The sequence below is a fragment of the Vicugna pacos genome, chromosome 1, assembly GCF_048564905.1.
Source record: "Vicugna pacos chromosome 1, VicPac4, whole genome shotgun sequence".
Classification (NCBI taxonomy): Eukaryota; Metazoa; Chordata; class Mammalia; order Artiodactyla; family Camelidae; genus Vicugna; species Vicugna pacos.
Window position 1 is genome coordinate 119,079,253 of NC_132987.1, and position 25,656 is coordinate 119,104,908.

The 25,656-nt window shown below is 35.2% G+C and overlaps 1 protein-coding gene and 1 non-coding gene across 4 annotated transcripts in view; one reads left to right on the forward strand and one right to left on the reverse strand.

The window, feature by feature from the left end:
* The window catches only part of BRWD1 (bromodomain and WD repeat domain containing 1), a 107,246-nt gene that overhangs the window by 61,408 nt on the left and 20,182 nt on the right, over nucleotides 1–25,656 (reverse strand). For all 3 annotated transcript variants that reach the window (XM_031685080.2, XM_072969321.1, XM_072969314.1), the window contains exons 8-18: nucleotides 25,419–25,640; nucleotides 16,742–16,842; nucleotides 15,393–15,463; nucleotides 13,712–13,812; nucleotides 12,866–12,906; nucleotides 11,590–11,688; nucleotides 9,087–9,237; nucleotides 8,719–8,853; nucleotides 5,539–5,667; nucleotides 5,136–5,361; nucleotides 381–566 (exon numbers count right to left, since the gene is read on the reverse strand). In XM_031685080.2, coding sequence (XP_031540940.2) covers nucleotides 381–566; nucleotides 5,136–5,361; nucleotides 5,539–5,667; nucleotides 8,719–8,853; nucleotides 9,087–9,237; nucleotides 11,590–11,688; nucleotides 12,866–12,906; nucleotides 13,712–13,812; nucleotides 15,393–15,463; nucleotides 16,742–16,842; nucleotides 25,419–25,640 — 1,462 coding nt within the window. The remainder of the gene's footprint in view (nucleotides 1–380; nucleotides 567–5,135; nucleotides 5,362–5,538; nucleotides 5,668–8,718; nucleotides 8,854–9,086; nucleotides 9,238–11,589; nucleotides 11,689–12,865; nucleotides 12,907–13,711; nucleotides 13,813–15,392; nucleotides 15,464–16,741; nucleotides 16,843–25,418; nucleotides 25,641–25,656) is intronic.
* On the forward strand, nucleotides 16,070–16,142 carry TRNAV-CAC (transfer RNA valine (anticodon CAC)). The gene has a single exon. It is a non-coding gene; the product is annotated as a tRNA-Val (tRNA).

The following is a 25,656-nucleotide window of genomic DNA, read 5'->3' on the forward strand; positions in this document are numbered from 1 at the left end:
AAGAAACATTAGTGCTCTATTCAGTTCAGGTGTTTAAAAATTATAAAGAAAAGAAAACCTAGAACTGTAGTTTTCCTTTAAAAAAATACTTTGTTCTTTACTCTCATTTATTTACTATAATTTTGTAAATATTCCTTGTTTAGCGCAAGGAAGGTTCCAACTGCCATTCACAGAACGTGAAATTCAAATGTCCATTTGCTCGTGCATCAACCTTACACCTAATAAAGCTACCTCCAGATGACTGCTTAAGTTGTAAATGTACATTCCTTACGTGACGTTTTTCACATCACATGTAGGGGACAATGACTTCATTTAGTCTTCAATTTCAATTCAGCCACATTAAGGCAAAATATCTCTTATATCTCTCATGTATTAACTACCTCTTCGGGGTGTTTCTTCTCCATTTGGAAGTCCACTTGCAACAGCATCCTGACCTGCTCCTGCTCTCTGATCTTGCTGCTGCTGCAACTGTCTTATCATTCCATCAAGAACACTGGACTCTGGACTCTGATCACCATTATCATTAGTTTGTAGGCTTATAATTTGTTCAATTACCTCTCCATCACCTGCAAATTCAATGAATGAATATAAAATCATATTATATATGAACAGGAAAAAACAATTCCAGTAGGCTGCAATTATAATCACAGTAACAACTGTCAGAATTCTTGTCTTTTTTTAAATAACAATTAAAATATCCTACATATTCATAACTAAGTCAGAAAAAAAAATTCAAAAACTTTAGAGTACTAAGTACCACAAAAACCTCCTCACAGAGCTGCTGAATTCCCTAGAAGTGAGCACATGGAAACACATTTCAGTGAAGTCTTGTTTTTCTGTTTCTCACTAATGTCCCACATTTATATACATACTTCATTAAAATCTTATTTCTTAAGGTTTCTGACCGTAACAGAGCAACCATGTGTGCTTTCTGAAGTAGAGAAAAGCAGTGGAATTCCTCTGTCTTACGAAATAAAAAAGAGGGAGTAACACATTTTAGGCCTCCAACAAGTGACAACTCCCAACTCTAGCTTCCCCCACCCCACACGCTGAGAGCACACACAGCTGAACGCGGCAGCCACGCCCACTAAGTGCCTCTCCCACTAAGCTCATGTCGCTCTCTCACATATGCTTTAAGTGTAGGCGTAATTCTTCAAGTACAAATTCAGATTTTTTTTTAACTCTTTGCATCTTTATTTTTCAAGTAACACATTTTTAGAGATACTTAATAGGTTCAGAATTAGTGTCAATGGATAAAAAGTGTTAGATGGTTGTGGGGTCTTGAAATTTATCCAAACATTAACATTTTCATGCAAGCAATTCCTTACACACCCACCCACCATAAAATGTATCTTCTTTGAACATAGTATATAACGCAGACCAGAACTCTCCTTCAGCTTATAAGCAGAACTCTAACTAAATTAACAGGGTATTAAACAAAAAGAATGCAAAGATATACTTGCATCCAAAGGAACACATAAGAAACTGAAAAAAGTCCTCTAGAATTTCAGGGGAAAAAATTCTTCCATCCTACTACCTGAGTTAGATTCCCTTATAGCTCATTGATAACACTTCCATTTTACTATGAAACAATGAAGAACTTAGAAGAACTCACTGTCTTAAAAATTACTGAACTTTTTCATCACTGTCAAAAATGAGCTAAGAAAGAAGTGGAGCCCTAATCTAACAAGAGTTTAAAAAATGTAGTTAGAACTAGGAATAACATAACAACATGGAACCAAAGGGAGAACAGCAGGAAAAGAAACTTCTAATCCTCTCCCTTCCCCAAAAAACTCTATGTAACTTTCCTTTCACAGCACTGAACTTACATGTAACTTGGCAAGTATCATCAGAATAACTGTTTCTATTTGGCATAAACCATTCAAATATTAAGGAAGGGTTCTACCCATAAAGGCTTAAGTGCTACAGTGCCCTTTCACTATAAACTACTACAACACTAGAAAAAATATATATGAAAAAGGGCTTTCAGATATTGGACAACAGACAGCACAGGACTACGATCCCTGATCTTTTGATCGCTCCAAGTAACTGTCCGGAAGCAACTTCCAGGCTGCAGAACAAGGAGCAGGAACTCAAACACCATTCAGAGATCTCACTGAGTTGAGGGACAGAGGTCAGAGTCTCGGAGCAGGGGAAGACTAAAATATGCAAGGCTGAGTATCAGAGAGGACTGAACTGCACAGAAAGTTGAGAGGTACACAGTCAAGTCCAACTGATTCTCTTGGCTAAATAATAATATGTGCACACACTGGGTAAAACTCCACCATGGTGGGGAATAAAACATGAAAAACCATGAAGCCAACAATTTCCCAGAATTCTCACAGGGCTGCAAATAGTTCATGTTCCCACCAGCCAGAATGGAGAGACTTCAGAATGCACAGCAGAACTGTTTCATGCATACTTCCAATCTTAACACTCAGAATATTTTAAAATACGTGTTCAAGGCAGTGAAGAATACAATGACTGCTAGGGGTATACTGCCACGGCCCTGATTTGTGCTAAGGTACCAAAAGTTTTACCCACCACTACACTTCTGTACTATCAGTGCAAATGCCAAAGGAAATGAATATTTCCATATTATTAGGAAGACAGTTATAACACTGAAGACCCCATAAAAGGTCATGGATAAAACCATGGGTCTGCAAACCACATATTGGCAATTCAAGCCCTAGAGAAACCATTAACAATAAATAAAACTAACAGGCATTGCTAATAAAATGTTAGTGTCAATCACGATGAAACACTAAAAAACAAGCAATTTCAAAAAAGGTGCGAAAAAAAGACTAAAGGCACAAAGAACAGAAAAGATAAAGACAAAATAAATATCAACATGTAGAACTTTAAGCCTGACCATACTAATAATTATATTAAGTGTAAATGGTTTACATATTCCAATTAAAGGCAGGCTGTCAGACTGGATTGCTGCCTGCAAGAAATATTTTAATAAAAAGACACAGATTGGTCAGAATAATTGAAAAGATACACCCTGATAACACTAATCCAAAAAAGTCGGATTAGTTATATTAATATGAAACAAAACAAGAAATACTCCCAAGGATAAAGAGGGAATTTTCATAATGATTATAGAATTAATCCACCAAGAGGACAATCTGAAATGTGTATATACATAACAGGATTTTAAAATACATAAAGCAAAAATTGATAGGACCAAAGGAAAAAGTAAGAAAAAGTCCACAGGATAGCTGAATTATTTCAACATTCCTTAAAATAGCCACAAAATGGAAAAAAGTCAAATGTCCTTCGGCTGTTAGTGAGTGGGTAAATGATGGTATACCCATACAATGGCGCACTACCAATGAACAGGAACAAATGACTAATATCTGCAACAACAAGAATGAGTCTCAAAAGCACCTGCTAAGTTAAAGAAGCCAGATCCAAAAGACTACATATTGTATGATTTCACTTATACAAAATTCCTTAAAAAGGAAAAATTAAAGTGATAAAATAAAAGTCATTACAGGGGATCAGGAAAAGGGAGAGAACTGATTTCAAACAGTCCCAAGAGAACTTCTAGGGGTGTTGGAAATGTTCTATATCTTAATTGTGATGGTGGCTACATGACTGTTTAACATTTGTCAACTGATTTGAATTGTACACTTAACAGTGGTGAATTCTGTATGTAATGCATACTTCGATCAAGCTAATAAAAAAAAATCATCTCAAAGAGTAAACATATAGTGATTTACATTAATCTTTAACCTTACGGTGGTTTAGTTTCAGTAAATCAATCCTCATCCAAACAAAACAGAAGCATCCTTTTTCTTTGCTTAATAATATTAGGGGAAAATATTACACTGCTAGAACAAATACAAAAACTCAAAAATTTAAAAAAGACTCTGCATGTGGCTAGGACAGGCCAAGCACAAGGTGGGACTAGAACACCTTGTGCGAGAAAGTAAAGAAGTGCTCAAAAATGATGGGGACTTGGGAAAGGACACAAAACTCAGCTTGAAAAGGCTCTCACAGCCAAATCCAAGGACAGTATTAGCAACTAAATAATGATAGCAATGGATTATAACCCACTATATGACAACCCTAAGTTCCTAAATCCACATTAAAACTTAATAAATTATATAAATAAATAAATGGGAGAGTAGTAGTAGGCCAGTTAATAATAAAATGCAGGTGTAATGAGAATAGAGTTAGAAAACCATTTTGCAACCTTCACAGTAACAACTGATTCAGGCAGAAATTCTAAATGGATCCTAAAACTTATAGGTGAAGTTTGATAAGGAACAGGTTATTTACATCACATCTCCCCACAAATTACTTATTAATTACAAAGAGGAAAAAAAAAACCTTCATATTGGAAAACCTTGGCAGACACCAAGTGTTCAATGTCAACATTATTAATAATTGGACAAAACACAATCACAAGCACCCTAATGTGATGCTCCAGGAAGGCTACAACACCGTTTATGTTCTGTTCCTTCAAAAATGCATAACCTGGACTTAATCAATGACAACTAAATGTAATATGTAGTCCCAAATTAAAATCTACATTAGGGGAGGGGAAAAAAGGTATACAGGCATTATTAGAATAACAAACTCTGATAACAGTATTATATAAGTGTTAAATATCCTAATTTTAATAATTGTTTATGATTCTGTAACAGAGTATCTTTGTTCTTCGAAAATACACACTGGGAAGGGACAGAGTAGGAGTTCAAAATTTGTAGATATCGACAGATATATATACAGAATAGATAAGCAAGTTTATACTGTATAGCACAGGGAAATATACACAAGATCTTGTGGTAGCTCACAGTGAAAAAGAATGCAACAATGAATATATATGTATGTTCAGGTGTAACTGAAAAACCGTGCTCTACACCAGAAATTTATACAACACCATAACTGACTATAACTCAGTAAAATGAAAAAGAAAAGAAAACACACCCTGAAGTTATTTAGCAGTAAATGGACATGAGGCCCAGAACTTAAGTCTGAAACGGTTCGAAACAATAATATGTATGTAGAGATAGAATGATAAAACAAATATTGCAAAATATTAAGGACTGGTGAATCTGAAAGTACAGGAGTTCTTTGTAGTATTATTTACATTAAAAAAAAAAAAAAGACTCAGCACTTACTTGTTGCCACATAGCCTAGCTGTGGAACCAAATGTTCATCTGCAGAATTTTCTCGGCCTGGTACTAATCTCTGATACTTAGTTGGATGAGGATTTCCATCTACATCTACCAAGAAAGGTGGAGGCATAAGATGAGGAGCCTGCTGAGTTTGCTCGTCTAAGACATAATTATTAGAATCTCTAATCAGTGGTCGATAGTCAGTATGGAAGAACATCTGGTCGGGAATCTAGAAAAGGGAGTTTACAGATTCAAATTCTGAGGTTTACATACATTAAAGAAAATAAATATTAACCAGTTAATTTTATTTGAAAAGACAAAAACAATCAAATCAATACTTCTAACATATTTTCAAAACATCCTTAATAATTATTTCACACGCTACAAGAAAAGTATATGAAATGACCTTTTCATATGGCTTGCTGCATCCAAAGCCAAATATCAGAAGATGCCCATGAGAATCTGTACAGGCAAAATGTTGTCCATCCTGTGAAAACTTACAGTCAAATACAGCTCCATGTCCTTGTCCCTCAATCTAGGAAATATAGAGAGAAAAATTTATGACAATTTCTATGCAAGTACTTTTCTGCTATATTAACTCCCCCCAAAAAATTAAAACCTAATTTTTCATTAAGCACATGTGATTATTTTCAGAAAACAAAATACATTTTAGATACCAATAGCCTAGAAAAAAATCATGAAAGATTTTCTAAGAGTCAGTTCTCAAACCAATCAAATGAAGGATCATAATAAAGCAATCCAAAATTAAGGCCTTCTTACAAGTAAATGACAGTATCACAAACTTTTATTTTAATATATAACAAAAAGCTACTGATTAATAATCCACGAGGCAAATGATTAAAGAGTAATAGTTTAGCGGGGAGCATGTGTACTTAGCATACACAAGGTCCTGGGTTCAATCCCCAGTACCTCCATTAAAAATAGATAAATAAACCTAATTATGTTCTCCTTCCCCTTCTTTTTCCAAAAAAGAGCAACAGTTTGGCATTTGTGAACTAAAATCAATACTTTTATGGAGTTTAAACTTTCTACTAAGATGAGTGACCACCATGCAAAATCTGCAATGCTTCGAAGTCTCAAGGGTGCATATGTAAATCCTTGCACCTGCAACTACCTTATTTCAAACTGCCACAGACTTCAGGAAGGATGCTCTAAGTGCATCATGAATGTTGCCTTAAATAGATGACTTTTAAACTGTTTTATTCTTGCTTTTTTAACTATAAATTATATTAGTTTAGCACTATCAATTTAGAACTAAATTAGCTGTTTCATTAACAGTGTAAAGCTATGCATATTTGTTGTCTCAGACTATAACTTTCCAATAATAAACTTAAGGACAAGTTAAATCATGTTGGAAAAAGCATCATCCACCCACTAATTGTCAAAACAAATCCACACACATGCGTAAGTACCCACAACTCACTACTGCTATGCTACACATGAATGAGTGCCAATTAACAAAATGGAAAAAAAAATTAAGGTACTGGGATATTTAGGGAACTACTGAATAAGATAGTATGTATACAAATTTGCATTCTCTCATAACTTAAAAAGAAAAAAAATGTATAAATACTTTCCTTCCTATTACACAGATTCACCCACAGGGTCCTTTGAAGAGCCATCTCCACCACAGCTCTACCTATGCCTTGACACCACGTCACACTCTTGGTTGGTAAGACAAAGATGGTGGCAGCTACTCTCCTATCAAACGTGTGGAACTAACTGTGCTGAAAGCTTTGCTAAGGGTACCCGCTGAGAAGGAAGTTTTCCCAAGTGGACAAACCTATCTAAGCAGAGTAAGACAGACTCCAATTTTTACCTGCAGTTTGAAGAGTCCCACACAAAGATTCCTGACAAAATACCCCCTGCAACTGTGCCTGAAGAACAATTCAGTGTCATATAAATGTCTATTATATATGTAATGAAATACTGTTTTGTTAGTAGTTTACAACTCTAAGTAATTTGTCTAGGAGCCCCCTCTCAGCTGGGCAGTAAAGAACTCCGTATACAAGGCCAATTTTTGGTGTCTGACTGGAAATAAGACCATAGTTATTCACTTGAGCCTTTTTTCAGACTATTCTTTAGCTTAGAGTTTATTTAGCCTATATTCTGTTTAAAGCCTGAATTAATGTAGTTTTCTGTTTTGACAGATTAAATTTAGGGTGCAGTGTTCCTACCGAGTTTTAAAAAATAATTAAGAAAATGGAGGGGGAGGGTATAGCTCAGTGGCAGAGTGCACGCTTAGCATGCACAAGGTCCTGGGTTCAATCTCCAGGGACTCAGTTAAAATAAATAAGTAAACCTAATTACCTAAGCCCCCACCCCCAAAAGATAGATGTACCTATGAATTTTAAGGCCATGAAAAAATTAAAGGCAGCTTAGTTCTTTTTCCAGTAATTTGAACATACAGAGATGCAACTTTCAGAGGTACCTAATGATGTATTTTAAGTCATGCTATCTGAGTTGTTTCAGTACATTTAATGTTAATAAACAAAATACTGTACTTTAAACTGTTAGAGAAACTGTCCAGCATAAGCATATTGAAATTTAAAAAAATATTTAAAAACATAGAACACATGGACTAGGGTGGTCTTCAATCAAGAGTCTAAGAACCACTAATGTATAGGAAATTACTACTCTGCCTCCAAAATTAATTACACTTTGAACTGGACCTCAACATTAACTGAAGAGTAATTTTCTAGCGCACACACCCAGTGCACACACACAAATATATATCAATCAAAAGTCTTAGTAATATACAAGCCCTTTTACATACTTCCCTCAGAATTTATCCTAATAAAATAATCAGAGATCTATATAAACAGCCATGTGTGAAGACATTCAAAGTGTTACTGCTGTGCACATTTTTGAAACCACTTAAATAGTCAACAACAGTAAATTACCTATACAAGTAACATTCTTCTCAAAGGCTGAATTTACAGTTAATATATTTGGAAATTCTTTAATATTTAAGGATTTGAAAAACATTCTTTACATAAAATGAAAAAGGATTACAAAACTATGTGCAAGAATGCCAACTAATAAATATGTGAAGATTGATGCCATTAGAAAAATCTTCAATGGATACTGACATTTGTGAAAGTTTAATGAGGAACCAGACACAGTCTGTGAAAAAAATTGTTTAATATTTACAAAGGAAAAAACAACTATTTTATAGTGGGGAAACATGGCAGATGCCACCTTAACCAAATATTTGTAATTATTACCAATAGTGGAATAAACAAATATTTATGTGTCCTGAAATAATACATGGAAGATGCATTATCATTTATGTTTTAATCCATTAAAAAAATGTGCAACAGTATTGAATCATGAAGAAATGTCGGACAAAACAAATATCCCATAACATTACTTGCCTGGTACTATTAAAGGGCAAGATATAGGAAAAAAAACTACAAAACTACAGAAACATAACAACTTAATACAATGCATGATCCTGAATTAGATCCTGGGTCAAAGGGTAAAATATAACTATAAAGACATTTCATTATCCAAGTACTTGAAACAAATGCAAACACGCATGAAGACCCAGCACTCCACTCACCATATTAAAATAGTGTTTCAGCTTGGTGCCTTTTGTAATGTCCCATATGAATATGCTGCCATCGTGTCCTGCAGACAACATAATTCTGGAATCAAAGGGATGTGTCTCCAAAACAAATACTTCATCAGCATGTCCCTTTATTCAACAAAGTTATATAGTTAAGGAGGGTTTGCAAGTTATGTTTAAAATTAAAAGCCCGTATTGTCATAGTGTGTAAGGATTTTTAAAAATGTTTTAATGACAGTAATTTATCCGTGTGTATATACAAATTTCTATTCATTTGATAATGTAAATAAAACATGTTTATTAAAAGTAAAATTACAGTTCAAAAAAATGGTGATTTGTTATACTATATAAAAACTACCTACCAATAAGTTATGAAGCAGTTGTCCAGTATAAGAATTCCACACTTTAAGGACATGATCATTCACAGCTGTGACAACAATGCTGTCATTTTGATTCCAAGCTATCATTGTTACTTTGGGTTTCATAAATTTTTCCTCTTCCAAGGATAAATCTCTAAGAAAAAAACACGAAATGTGCAATGCCATATGTGCAGGAGGCTATACTATGTACACAATCCCTCATTGATACCAGAAAACTAAAGTAATCCAGCTCATGTCCATACTTATCAACTCTACAGAGAGTTCATCACACTGACCCACAACAGGTTATCTATAACCAGAGAAGAGCAAAATCCTGAGGGAAAAAGGTGATTTAGAAACAGTTCAGAAACTGAATAAAGGCAGATTTAGAATACCACCTCTGCTCATAAAAGCAGATCTTTTTCTCTACCTGTTTTTATTATTCCCTTCTGGCCCCAAGCCCTATCAGTAATACTTTCAACTGCTTCTCTCCCCAGAGAAGATGACGAAGTTCAGGAAGGCAGTAAGAAGGTAATTCACCTTTATGTCCCAATGAAGTGCATGACACAGACTCTCAATTTGTTGAACTGTAAAGGAGACTGTACTCATTTTATATTTCCCTATAGACTGTTCTTGGGGGTCCCTTGGCAAGAATTACCTTGGATACACGTATGTGCAATGTTTCGCTGCCTTTGTCAAAGCAATGTGCAAGGTTTTTGTGTAAAATACAGTATCTGTAGTACACAGCCAGAGACTAGGTAAGGCCTGGCTGCTTCTAAAATCACAGAGCACCTTCCAAGAAATTACAAACATATAATAAACATATTTTAAAGAAAACAGCTACAAGAATATGGAGCAAGTTCTATGTAACAGCTATCTATATGTAAGCACAATGGAGCACGAATGAGAATAATTCTAACTAGACTGGTCAGAGGAAGTGTAACGTAAGAGACACAACGGAACACAGGCTAAGGATCCACACTTCACTTGAATTTACAAACAGACACGTTGCATTTCACAAAGTTGATCGGTCAAGAGTAGAACACTAAAACAAATACACCCACCAACTCCTACAGACAGAAAACACCACTTTTCAAGATCTGAAAGAGGTAAAACCTTAAATGAGAAAAGAGTATTTCCACCGAAAGAGGAAATATAGGAAAAGTTCTCTCCATGAAGAGAGTGCGGCAACGAGGAAATTAGTTTTCAGTCTTACTAAAAAAAGCTTTTATTCAAGTTTTCACACTGATGTTCCTATTTTGTCAAATAAAATAATTATTCATAGTGGAATACAATTTCAAATTTTCTTCACTGCCATTCTTTCATTATTTCAATTAATCAAAGATCGACAGTATTCACTTTTATACTAAGATGCTTCTGAATATCCAGATGTAACATTTTAAAGTAACTGTAAAGATTCAATTTGTTTGTGAACAAGAATTACCAGATTTCTAGTATGTATTTTTTTCATTTTCTACCACACATCTTTCCACAAAAGTATTAATGGCAAATTTGTTTTGAAATTCAACAGAATTGTCTGAGCCATTGCAGAGAACATGAGTTAATTTCTCCTAAAATTATTGAAAATAAAGCAATTATGTTTCCAAAGACAAAATGTGTAACATTTCTCAGAAAAACTGCTAAGAACACTGATATGCCTACTCTAGATAAGGCAGTGTGCTAAAATGTTCTTCATATAATTTAAAATTGCCAGTAACACTTAAAGACAGGCAGTCTCATTTCCCAGACGATGAAACCAGATTAATAAATGTTAAATTATGTTCTTAAAATTATATAGCTATAAACAGTGTGATATTTGAGCAAAGGTCTGGCTCCAAAACACATTCTTTCCATCACCTGTACTACCCTCCCAATACAGACAAACCCAAAAGAGCAATGTATTTGAAATATGTAGTATCTATTTTGGGAAGTGCTAAACTTCCCTCAGAGATGCTCAAAATACATTTGAGACTTTGGACTGTTTAGGGGGACAGTTGGATAAAGTTGCCTTCAATGCCATTTTACGAGCCAAAATTTTAACATGCCAAAAAAAAAAAAATCACTCTCACTGGAGCCAAATTTTTTAAAATCTAAACAGTATAGTGTATTTGCTTGCTTTAACCAGATGCTACAAGCCAACTTTTTAAAAATTCCAAAAATCCTATCTTCAGACAAGTAGAATTTCTAAAAATTTCTACACTTGACATACTTTTGTAATTCTAAAATTGTAGGTGGTTTTAAATGCAAAACCTAAGAGGAAGTTAATGCTTTGAACAACAGTAAAACAAATACGTTGTTCTTTCCTACATAACTGTAAACATACATGAGATTTAAGTATCTATTTTTCAGGTATACAGGAGGTAGCTATTCACTTAAAGACTGTAGCTCTTCTAATAGGAGGTGGCTCCAGTCCTCTGAAAAAAGCAATTAACCAACCAGGAAGAGAGAGAGAGACCAAGTAATTATGACACATGCACCTACCTAGAAACAAACCATCTCAACCTACCCTGAGATTCTGGTAGCCATATCCAACAAGATGCTTCTCCATTCTAACTGCTCAAATCTCCAAATCCGAGCCGTTCCATCTCTGCTACCACTTAAGAACCTTAAAATAAAAGAAAAAGATCTTCTACTTACATACGTGCCACCAAGGGTTACAGTTAAAATCATAAGCAAAAAAAAAAAAAAATTTAATGTAGGTCCCAGCTCTGGAGCCTGAAGGCTGCTGAGTGGAGTCATTACTTGGAGCTACTGTCTAAGCAAGATGTTAGCCCCACGGACTGAAAGTTCACTCAGATTATCATCCCCGAATGTCTGCCACCCTATCTGTGTCTCCAGGGGGAGCCACAGCCACCCCACGCCTCTGCAAGAGACCTCCAAGACTAGCAGGGACTGAATGACCCCACATAGTGGTATCCACAATCTTGGGCTGAACCTTTTCTCTTGTAGGCAGGGATAGTGCTGAGGGAATCATGGAGTCCGATCAAATATATATCTGTTATCTGACACAGCCCAAAAAAAAAAAAATTAATGTCACTATCTCGACTACAGGTAAATCTACATGTGTTTTTCCCCAAAGACAGGGATTTAAGGTATATATGAATGGAGAAGATCTGGTTTGCTATGGTTTGATTGGTCTTACTAAGTAAATTTCATCACCAGTTTGTAAAATACATTGAGTTTTGAAAAGACAATATACAAGAAGTATTTGGAGAGGGAAAAAAATAGGAAGATTAAAGATGTATGGAAGAATCAGTAAGAGCAAAGTGCTATTATGAGCATCTTAACTCTAAACTCCAATTCATTCATGCTTGCTGCTGTGTAAAAATAGATCAATCATTTAATTAAGTTAAGTGTTAAAAATCACAGCTTAGGAAAGGCACCTGAAAAGACACTGGGGACCACAAAGAGGGATATAAGTTAAGTGGTATCTCATTGCTGAATACACCATAGTAATTGATTAGAAAAGTTTTTTTTAACTATTCAAATGTAAGAACTTCATTATCCTTACACCTAATTTTCCTATAAATCAAACATTTAGCCAATAGTGAGCTAAAGGAGGAACAACTTTTGGTCACAGGAGGCAGCAGAAACTACAATTCTAAAAACTTACATTTCCTTATTTCCCCCCTGCCCCACACCTTTCCTTCAATTATCACATTTACTAACAAGTACCTGCAATACGATATATACGTGCAAAATGATACATTAGCTACACTAATAGGAAGCACAGTATATTTACCTAAAAACACACACACAAATACAAACACACACTTACTTACCGGTCACCATTGTTACAAAATTGGATACTATCAACTTTATCCTAAAGAGGGGAAAAAAACCAAACACAAAAGTAATCATCTACACAGTTTGTAAATAAACAAAGAAAACCCACTCAGTTTTTTAGACCTAGAAGCACATTTAGTTTAAAGCAAGAGTTTTGTACTTGGGCTGCTGAGCTCTACCACTCAAACATGTATTGTACATTTAAGTACAAAGAATCTAACTATGAATCTAGTAAGATTAAGATACAGCTCTTGTCTCAAAGATAGACACATGTGGTTAAAAAAAAGCCTTGCTTCTCAAATTAAAACTGTATTTACAATTAATTACATCTGTATAAAAACTCTTATGTGTAGAAAGTGATAAAAACATAAAGGTTTACGTAGCTGAAAACAAGGCATATTCACTTTTGATTATGTGCAAAAAAAAATTATTTTCAAGTGATTTTTTTGTCAAATAACTTCACAGAACTTCCTATAGGAGAAAAGATGACCTGGGAAATGACCAGTATTCCAGAATACTAAGAGTTATCTATCTTGCTACATGCTAATGAAATAGCATTCTGATTTCATGAGCTTGGCTAAGATAAACAGGCCTAGCTCAAACCTAATTGATCCAGGATAATTATCATAATCAAGAGCTTGGACTTAAAGCTGAAATAACCACTGCAAACTATCTGCATCGTAAGGTGCTAAGTTGTCAGTATCATCCTTCGCCTTTAAAAGTAATTCCTTCTACATTTAAGTTAAAATTAAAATCAATAACAATTTCTTTTAGCAATATTTGACTATGTACCACAGGAATATTGTTAACTATCTACAGAATTTTAAAATGTGAATACTTACAGTGTGGCTTTCAAGTTCTGCAATTTTTTCAGGTGCTTCAAAACCCAAAAAATACATTCTGATTACGTGATCAGTACTCCCTGTGGCTAAAAACATACCACCTGAAATAAAAATTTCAAGGTTTAAAAATCCAATTTGTAACAAATATCTGAACAAACCAAATTTATACATTAAGTTAAGCAAGATCTCTAAGCCAAAACTAAATTTATCTCAACAGATCCATTTTCAAACTCATTATATAAAGCCCTTTCCAAATTAACATAATGCAATGTGATGATGTGATTTTCAGAAATACATATTTCGTCTTCATCTTTGTTTCTGGCAGAACTCTTAACACCCTTGGAATTTCTTAAGTGAAAAGACGTTGGAGTCTTGATTTTCATAGCAAACCCATTTCAACCACACCAGAGTTTATGTTAATGAGGTGACTTTTGGAAAGCATGTACAGATGGGGCTGAGTGCCCAGGGGAACCAATCATGTGATTATAGGGTTGGGAGGGAGTGGAATCAACTGTGTCTATCTAATGCACCCTCCATAAACACCCAAAAGGAGAGGGTTCGGAGAGCTTCCAGGTTAATGAACACGTGGAGATGAGAGAAAAATGCCACACCCCGACAGTGCCCCTTCCCACATACTTATCCTATGCATCTCTTCCATCTGGCTATTCCTGAATTACATTGTTTCATAATAAACCAAAAATTTTGTGAATAAAATGTTTCAGTTCTGTCAGCTGCTCTAGCAAATTAATTGAACCCAAGGAAGATGCTGTGAGAACCTGTTTTCCAGCCTGTCAGTCAGATGCGCAGGTGACAATCTGGTCTGAGGCGGGGGTGGATGGGGAGTCTTGCAGGACTGAGCCCTTCACCAGCTGGATCTCACACTATTCTCTAGGTAGGCAGTGTCAGAACTGAGTTGAAACTACTATATATAAAATAGATGAACAACAAGGACCTACTATGTAGCACAGGGAACTATATTCAATATCTTCTATTAAACCATGAGGGAAAAGAAAAAAATACTAATACTTTATGGTCTTAGGTTCCAGTTATTTTGTCCCATGGTCATGCTAGTATCATGCCAGTATTTATGAAAAACAGTGGTTTATACTTAAAAAAAAAAAAAAGATGCTGCCATTCTGAAAGTGCATGACAAGGCATTCTGCTTTCTAAACAACTTCACACACCTAAACCTGCTGTGGAATATAAAGTCACTTGTTAAAGCTTTCAGACTTTTATCGGGTCAAAATCTTTAACCTCTCCTAAAAAGAAAGGTTACCACACAAGTCCACTGTACCAGAAAAGAAAATGGGGGAATAATTTCACAAGACATGTGGATAACAAAATTAAACTACCAAAAATATGCAGTTCAGTTAAAAGAAAATCACAGTCTTGGTTTATCATACACACAGGACACGTGGCACAGGAACTGCTCAAATGGACACCTAAAGCCTCCTTTTTGCCAGCTCTGTCTCCTATCACTGACTCTGGTTACTATGAGAAATCAGAGAAAATCAGAATGGGGGAGGAAAGACAAGATAAAGGCTAATTGAAACATCACAGATTAAATCTAATGAAATGAACGTAAGTCATTTACTATCTGATAAAGGCTCTTAGCAATAACGTGGTTGTTCAATAAACGCTAAAATAAAACAAACAAACAAAAATACTAAAGTTATCTTACCAACACTAAAAGAGGAACAAAGCATCTGAACGCCTGGTCTAGGCTTTTCAGTGAACTTCAGGGGACGTGGACTTCAAAAGAAGATAATTGTTTTAAAATACATTAGTTTAGCATATTAAACCATGGTTTAAAATAATTGGTTTTAATCTAGCATATTTCAACATTACAATCTTATTTCTATAGTACCTCACAGTATACCAAATATTTCCAAATATGCTGTTATAGCTAGATGGGTTTATACAGATCCCCAAATTTATACAGATCCCAGTACACAGAAAGAGCAAGCCTACTGACCCCGTTCCGTAACTGAGGTGACTGAAGCTCAGATGGTCTAAGTGAACCCACTATCAAGGCCACAGAACAGGGTATAGAACCACCACGGGACAGCATCATGCAACAGAAGGGAATGTGACCCACACGGAACTTGAAATTTTTAGTAGCCACATCATAAGTAAAAAAGATGAAAATTAGGTTTTTTAGTAGTAACATTCAAAGTAAAAAGATAAAATTAGTTTTACTTCATTTACTCAATACGGCCAAAATATCATATTAATGTTAATAAAATTTTAATGAGAACTTCAGGCTCTTTCATATTAAATCTGTTAAATCTTCCATAGCATACTGAACACATATCTCAATTTCAACAAAGTTTTCAACAAGAATACTTGATCTGGGAGGGAGGGTATAGCTCAGCAGTAGAGCGTGTGCTTCACATGCAGAAGGTCCTGGGTTCAATCCCCAGTCCCTCCATCAATAAAATAAAAATAATTTTTTTTTAAAAGACTAAAAAAAAACTTGATTTGTACTCAGGTTTCATATAATTTAGAGTTGAAAAACAAAAATTCACATACTCAACTTGTTTGAAAGTTTTTTAATAACTGAATCATTATCAGTTTTTAAATGTAAATGAGCAATGCAATTCCTCAATTGTACTAGCCACATCTGAAGTGCTCAACAGAAGCACATGGCTAGTGGGGACCATACTGGACAACACAGGTCTACAATCCAGGTCTGATTCTTAAATGACCCTGCCTCAATTTCTGACCACGTATTTAATTACACATTTCTAACATTTTTCCAGATGTTTCACATATACACTATCATGTTTCCTTTTTCAAAAAAATGTACCATTAAGATAGAATGGCTATGCTTCTTTACATATCCAACTATCTAGAAGCACTGCGTAAACAACAGTCAATACAGCACATACGCTGCATATAATAAAAACTAAGTTCAAAGGTGAAAAGGCAAGCAACTATACAGAATGTCTCTTTATAATCAATTTCATTTCACTAGACTAAATTGCAACATTAAAAAAGAAAACTTATTACACGATTAAAGTCACTTACCTGAATTTGAGGGATTCTAAATCCCACTGCCAAAAACAAACTGTCCCATCAGCACCAGTAGAGACCATGTATCTTTGAGAGCCTTTGGCCATTGGGCTAAACTAAAAAGCAGTAACATACACAATTCAGTTTCCCGAGTGCTACTGAAGTTGTAATTTAACAGTTTTTCAAAGTTAACTTCAACTGACACTTCAGCTGACATCTCAGTGAAAACTCATAACCGATAAAAATGGGAAGTCTATCGCTAACTTATAAATGCAATGGGACCTCAATAGAAGATTATTTTCAAAACTAGTGAGAACAGTCAGAAGAACTTCTACAGAGAAAGTAAAGATCTAGTGCTATCAACATGAAACCTATCACAGCCTCAATAATTAAAACTACAGGACACAACAGGTATATACTGAGAGAATGACCAATGCAAAAATGAGGAAGTCTGAAATGGACCCTAAAACACGAGACTTAAGATAAACCTGCCATCTCAATCAGCTGGGGAAACAATGGATCACTGCATAAACGGTAAAGGGACAACTGTGCAACAATCTGGGGGAAAAAACTGGATCCATTCTTCAGACAGTAAAGCAGGATAAATTCCAAGTGGATTAACATTTTATATTTTTAAATAACAAAACCATAAAAGTAGTATAAGAAAACACAAGAATTATATTGTAACTTCAGAATAAGGGTATTTAATAAAGTAAAGCTGCGTTACACCAACAAGCTAGAGAAAGGAAGATCAATTTGGTCCAGAGACATCCAAGGCGGCTTAAAAGATGGAGAGGAAAACAAGAAGACACTAGACAAAGGAACAGTATCATCAAAAATACAAAAGGGAGAGGGAATACGTTATGTGACAGTAATGGAAAGATCTATATGACTGAAGTGTTCATTTTTGGAAGTGGTAGAGAAATGGATTAAACGGATAGAGAATCTGGACCCAATAACAGCAAGTTAAGAGGGTAATTGTAGTTCTCAAGTAAAACACTGACGGTAACCCAAAGATTTGCCTGACGGTAGTATACTATACTGACTGAAAGGGAGCAGATAAAGAACCAAGAGTCAATCCAAATAATCCACTTAATATAAGAACCTTAACGGGAAGGCAGTACCCATGACCTTCCCCCAGCATAGGGATGAAAGCCATGAAGAAGAAACACAGCTTGCTGACTCATAAGATGCTCAAGATAGAGGAGCTTTAAGAATTCTAATTAGATTTAGTTAGAACACAGTGACTTCATATGATATGACAGATACACAAGTGTTCGTTCCTCTATTTTGTCTCACTGGTATCTTTGTCTAACCCTGGGTTGAAACTATATTGTTTCCTCTATAAGACCTTTTTAAAGCATTCTTAAATATCTAGCTGGGCAAAAAGTTGAGAGTTTGTTTTCTGAGGGGTTTTGCTGTTGTTTTTTGCTATTCATGCTTATTTTTCTCTTTCTACATGAATCTGATAGCATGACAAGTTCCATTTAAGAAAAGCAACTGGGATTTCAAATGTAAATACAGACTTCATACCATGATTTGGAGATATGACATCTTTACAACTGAATTTTCTGACTCAGGAACATAGTAGACATTTTTCACTTATTTAGACTATTTCCTCCCCCTACCGAAGGTTGTGTCATTATTTTTAAAACCTTTCCCATTTCCTGGTAAGCTTATTTCTACGCAAAGGCTTTCTGCTGCTACTGTGAATTATGTTCTTTTTTCGTTGTATCTGCTAACCGGTTATTGACTGTTTATAGGAAAGTTCTGATTTTAGGACACAGGCCCTGTTATCTGTTCGTTTTACTAAGCTCTCAGCAGTTCTAATGGGTTTTAACAGAATTCACCAGTAAATCCTCTCAGCTTCAAATTTTCATTTTAAGAGACTTTTCAAAGTATGCAACAGGTATTTTTAACTTGTGAAGCATTCCTTTTACTGTTTCTAAGTAGAAACATTTCCTCAAATGCAGTATCACTGACATATAGCCATGTTTTATTAACCACCTTCAAAGCTACTCAACAGTGACTACAATACGCATTTCTGTATAAAAGCAACAGAAAGAACTATGATTTGTCAAAGTCCCTTTTGGCTTTGTGATCCTGTACTGCAATCTCATGTCTACTTCCAAAATCAAAATAGTTTTCTTGAAATCTACACACTTTGAGTAACCACCTGGTATATAATAAATGCCTGAGAGCATAATAACTTCTACTTTTATAACTTATTCAGTGGCAAAAAAAGAAGCCTTTAATGTATGCTGATTATTTATTTTGCTATTAAAGAATACATTATTTAAAGGCAGTAAGCTGTCCTATTAACTGTTCAAATGCAAATCTTCCCTGTGTGCTCACATATACATTCGAGACAGAGCTATTAGTGCGGGAGGTGTAAAATTCACACAATGCTAAACTCATCATTTTAACCATTTAAAAATGTACAATTTAGTGGCATGTGGTACATTCACAATGCTGTGCAGCCATTATCACTATCTGGTCCCACGGTTATTATTTTATAAGATAAACTGAAATCTGTCAAGACATTTTCCATTGATTCTCTTGGCTTTTTTAAGTAGGTAATCAAACTGTTTGAAAATGACAATTTTTCTCTCTTCCTTTCCAACTGCACATATTTTTGGTTTTTCTTGCCCAGTAGTATTTGCTAATGTTGAACAGTTGCAGTGATAGTAGGGTGTTCATTTCCCCCAAACATCACTTTGCAATATTTCAAATCTGCATATAAATTGCAAGAACAGTACGGTCAACACTCACATGCACCAGTCCCCAAGATTTACCAGTCGTCAGTACTCTGCCACACTTGCCCCCGGCTACTGACAGACACGAACATCTGAATCTAAGGTGCAGATATCGTGACACTTCAACCCTAAAATTCTCAGCATGTATCTCCTAAGAACAACGACATTCTCCTACGTAGCTGTATTACACTTCTCAGCAATCAGCACTCAAGAGATTTAATATGGAATTTCCCCTCATTTCTCCAATGTCCATTATAGGTTTTTTTTTCTTCTTAAAGCCAGGATCCAAATGAAGACTCACATGTGTTTGTCACATTTTCTTTCTTTATAATACAGTTATCCTACCTTTCTTTTGTCCTTTCTGAAACTAAGCCTTTGAAGGATATAGACTGATTTTTCATAGACGGTTTCTTAGTCTAGATTTGTCTGATTGCCTCCTCATGAGATTCAGGTTAAACATTGTTGACAGAAATACTAACAGGTGGAAAAGAATTTTAACTACAGATTCAGTGCATTTAGCACTTGAAGGTCTATTCTGATTTTCTTTCTTTTTGTGCCAGTCTTGCTTTTCTGATATTTACCTATTTCATCCAAATTTTCAAATTCTTGTATAAAATTTTTAAAATATACTTTTTAGTGTCTGAAGGTTCTACAGTGATACCCCTTTTCCAAATATGACAATGGTGATTACTTCTGCTTTGTTCCTCAATTAATCTCAGTCTTATGCCAACATTTTTCGTCTTTCAAAGAACTTTTGCTTTGTTGACCCTCTCTACTGTTATGCTTATTTTTTCTATCCTTGTTTCCTGCTCTTTTTCTAATTCCCTGAGAAATATACTTGATCACTGAATTTCCGCCTTCCCTTTAATGTATGAATTGAGGGCTATAACGTCCCTGTCAGCACAGCTTCAGCTGGGGATTAGTTATCTACTATTGTGTAACAAATAATCCCAAAACTTAACTACTGAAAACAATAAATATTCATTATCTCATAGTCTAAGGGTCAAGAATTCAGGAGCAGCTTAGCTGAATGGTCCTGGCTCAGGGCCTTATGAAGCTGAAGTTCAGATGTCAGGCTGTGTGTAACTGCGGATGGAGGACCTGAATCCAAAACAAGCCAACTCACGTGGCTATGGCAGGAGACTTCAATTTGCCAAGAAGACCTTTCCATAGGGCTGTCTGAGTGTCCTGTCGACATGACAGCAGGCATCCCTCAAGACAAGTGAGTCAAGAAAATAAGACAGACGCTTTCATTCAAGTTAACAGACTAAGACAGTGACTTCCACTGTCTTTAAATCTTTCACTATCGAGCAATGGGAGTCACCCTACGTGACCTTCCCAGTATCGTATAGGTTACACAGGTCAACCCTATTCAACATGGGGACTACCAAAGGACACGAGTACAAGGCGGCCAGACTCACTGGACACCACCTTGGCGGCTGGCTACCAAACTGTACATCCCACAAGTTATCATTTGTAGTATTTTTATTATTAATCAGTTCAAAATATTCTCAAAGTTTCATTGTGATTGCATCTTTGATGCATGGATATATAAAAGCATATTGTTTAATTTATAAAAGTCAGGATTATTCTGTTATCTGCTAGTAACGTCTGGCTTAACAGCACTACAGTCAGAGAACGCACTTTGGAGTATTTTCAGTATTTTCAAATTTACTGAGAACTTAGTTCAAGTGTCAGAATGTGGACAATATTTATATAATAAACAATCCACTTATGACTGAAATGATGCAAATATAATAAGCAATGCTTCAATGTGTCATCCAGGTCAAGTTTATTATTTATATTGTTCAAATCTATTTTCTTAATGACATATGTTGTTCTTCCATTTGCTGAGACAGAGGTGTGTTAATTGCCCACAACGATTACGGAGGTCTGTGCTTCCCCACAGGTTCTATTTTTGCTTTCTGCATTTTGACGTTGTTACTGAACACATAAATTTAGAACTCTTTTTCTGCCTAATGGAACATCTAATCATTATAAACTGTCCCTCTTCATCTCTAAAAATGGTATTTCCCTTAATGCCTATTTATCTAATATTAGTATGCTACACATCAGCCTTCTTACGGTTAACTTTTAGATACTTTTTCTGTTCTTTACTTTCAGCTTCCCTATACTCTTCATCTTGAAGGTGAGGTTTTGCTTTTCAATTATGTCTGAGATCTTTCCTATCTGGACCATGTAATGCAATTACAACAGGTATCGTGACTATGATGACATTGCCATTTAATGCTACCCTACTTATCATCTTAATACTTTCCCATGTTTCTTTTTCTTTCCTTTCTTGCCTTTTTTATTATGCCATTCCCCTCCTCCGTTAGCTTAGTAGTTATATCCTCTTGCTATTCTTTAAGTTATTTTAGAGATTACAAAATCCAAAGCTCTTAAGAATACTAAAGTTACCTCCTCCTCTACACAAGCTATTATTACTATTACTTGTTAGTTTAATTTCATACATAATTTAAAACTCTAAGACATTACATTTGTTGTATATACTCAATGTTTATTTCCATTTGCCCATATATTTTTTTTTTAATTCTTCACTCCTTGTTACTCCAAGTCTAAGATCTCCTTCCTTATCTGCCTAAAGAATACTATTTAGAATTCCCCTTAATGATGTTTAATCACTAAGAAAGTCTCGGTCTGTCTGAAAATGTGATTGTTACACTTCAATGGTATTTCCAATAGGTTTGGAATTCTTGACTGGCAGTCACTTTCTATGAGCACTTTAAGAATACTCCTTTGTCTACCAACTTCCATGGCTTCTACTGAGAGCTAGCCATCAGTCTTATTCCTTTTTTACTCTTCCCTCTTGGTCTTTGGTTTTTAAACTTCTATTGTGATGTTCAGTAGTTGTAATTTTCTGTATATTTATTCTGCCCAGGTCCTTAGTGTTTCTTCAATCTGTGGCTCTATTTCTTCATGTATTTTGCAAAATTCTCAGCTATTCTCACTACAAACACCTTTTGCTTCATTCTGTCTTCTTCAGGAATTCCAGTCACACAGACAGCATAAATGTATGTACGTACACACACGTGGAACCTCGTCAGCACATCCTCTCTCTCTCATCTCTCTCAGTACATTCCCAACTCTTCCCTCTGTGCTTTCCATCTACTTACTTTCTTCTGATCTAATTTACAGCTCCTTAATTCTCCCTTTGATTTCTTCAGTGGCATCTAATCTGTTGTTAAACCCACCTACTGAATTAGTAAATTCAGCTATACACTTCAATTCTAGAATTTCCTTTTTACTAGCTTCTAGTTCTCTGCTGAAATTTTTCTATTCATTTGAATTAGCTGAATTTATTATGCATAGATATTTCCAAAATATATCCTCCCCATCCCTACAAGTCTGTCAAATTTTCTGCTAAGCTTCACAACCACCTCCTGTAAAACTGGCAAATGCCTTCAAACTCAAGTTTCCCCTCTCTGGACTTTTCTTATCTATCATATCTTGGCTCCATAATTGCTCATTATATCAGTACTTCAGATACTTTTTCATCTTCATCTAGCTTTTCAATTTGCCAGCTATGCATTTCATCTTACTCCTGAAGAATACTCGCTTGACGCTCTTAGACAAAAGGTTCTACCTATCTTTGTAACCCGGCTAGCCTAACACTAACATTTTTGAAAATGTAAATTATATTAAGTGACATTGTATAATGCCACCCTTGAGGAAGGTATGTGCTAAAATACTGAAAGTGATTACTTATAGATGGTAGGAAATGGAAGTTTTATATTTTATTTGTTATTAACTACTGTCTAATTTTTCAGCAAACAATATTGTTTATACATCTTTTTTAATAAATGAAAAGAAAACCTTTACCAAAATTTAAAACGATTTATATATGCCAAGAACAACAGGGAAAAGAACATTAAAAAGATTTTAATAACTAAAATCATGTATTTGACTCTGAACTTCAAAGTAACCACTAGCAAGCAGAGATAAACTTCCTGATGTATAAAATACTTATTACCACCCAAGTAGATTTTCTGATATATTCAGTAGGTGATAAATACATATGGGCCCCCATTACCAAAAGAATGGGTTTCAGTGAAGAGCAGAGCTCCACTAGCACACTGAACAATTCCACAATGGTTTTAAGGCAGACACCCACACAAAGTATTACAAATATTCTTACTTGCTGTTATATTGCCCATAAGTTTAAAAAAAAAAAACCTGTGGAATAGCTAGGATTGGAAGTAATTTTCAAACTACGAAACCTTCTAGAGAACAATATACTCCTTGCCTAAAACAGGCAAACCAGAACTTTTGCTTAAATTTTCAAAGTGAAACACAACTCCAATCATAGTTGTCATCACTTGAAAATAAGTCTGCAGCCTCTATTCTTCAAGAATACTGACCACAAAGTTGAGAAAAATCACTTTTATCACACAACTTCACACCAAATCTATTTATAGACCACTTAACATACAGCATGGGTAAATTCACATGTAAGAACAAACCACTCCCCGTGTTTTAACCAAACTCAAATCAGAGACACCAATGTGCCTTAAACGGCCTCGGAAATCATTACTTCCTCACAAAATGTAATTGCAGATCTTTCTTGCTCCCTCGCCTTCTAAGACAGCCCACACTCCGTCTGTGGAGCATGTACCTACTTTTACTTTAAACTGAACAGCCGACCCCGCACCTCTTGGCCTCTCCTGCCTTCTGAGACTGCCTGCACTCTGTCTATGAAATGTACATCTCTCTAGATACATCTACTTTTACTCAAAAAAAAAAATGTCATTTCAAAAAGATGACTGAACCGCACCAGTCTCAGTACTAACAGATCTGAGACGACTACAGAAAGTCTACCAGACAGGTAACGCCCTGTAAAGCATACACGACAAGCTACTCAAGCCTCCAGATCAATGACTCTGAAAGTGTGGTTCCTGGAAGAGGAGCAACAGCAGCACCTGGAAACTTGTTATAAATGCAAATCTCAGGCCCCACTTCCAACATTCTGAATCAAACAAAATCTTTGGCAGCGGGGCTTAGCAATCTGTGTTTTAAACAAGGCCTCCAAGTGACTCTCATGCACATTAAATGAAACTACTGCTCTGAATCCAACAACCAACTTGTAAGAAATGCAAAGGAACATGTTAATCTACTCCACAAGGGTGCAAATGGTACTCAAACTATGGGAACTCTATAAACAACCCAATTCTTTCAACAAAGAAACAAGGGGCTTAAAATAAAATTGAACAAGGGGGTGTAATTTCTTTTAAGATTCTTTTAATCTATAGCAACCAATTGTAAGGTACAGGCTTTGTCTGGTTCCTAATTCAAACAAACTAAATAATGCTATTTATGAGAAAATTGGAAATCTGAACATCCATAAATAAATGTGATGATAATGTTTCATGTTTTTAATGAAACACAGTATGTCTTTCTTTTCTGAAATATTAACAGAAGAAATGACCTGAAATCTAGATCTGCTTAGGTACAACGTGAAATGGTTAAAGAATTGGCCATGGGTTGATTGGCACATAGCAGTTTATCATACTATTCTGTCTACTGTGTATATGGTTCAAAATTAATCTCCACAATAAAGGGAAAATATATATACATATATATACAGAGAGAGACAAATTTAATCAACTTATCAAAATCTACAAGTTTTCAAGTAGAAAAATCATTAACCTATCACCGCTGTGTAACTGACATTCGTTCAGCTCAACCATAAACCTAAAAGGAAGTAATAAGTCATCCATCAAGCCTTCATGTATAGCTCTTAACTGCATATTTATTACATCATCCTTTCAAGATTCATAGAACTATAATTATATTTTCTCTTGATTACTAAATTTAAAATAGATCATACAATTACTAAGCATTTTATTATTTCTCATCTCCAGAGAGTTTTAAAGGAAAAAGAGAATACACAAATGTGCATGCTAAAATCAGCTTACCTGTAAAGATGTAATTGACCCTGTGTGTCCTTGAAGCACAGCAACTGGAGCACAAGTCCTCAAGCACCACACTCTAATTATTTTATCACAGCTCCCTGCAGCAATCATTGTATTCTCATAGTTTACTGCCATATCTGAAATTTCTGCAGAATGACCTCTTAATGTTGATAACAGGCGGCCATTGTGCGTTGACCAAATCTTCACCAAACAATCATCTGAACCCTAAGAATATATATCC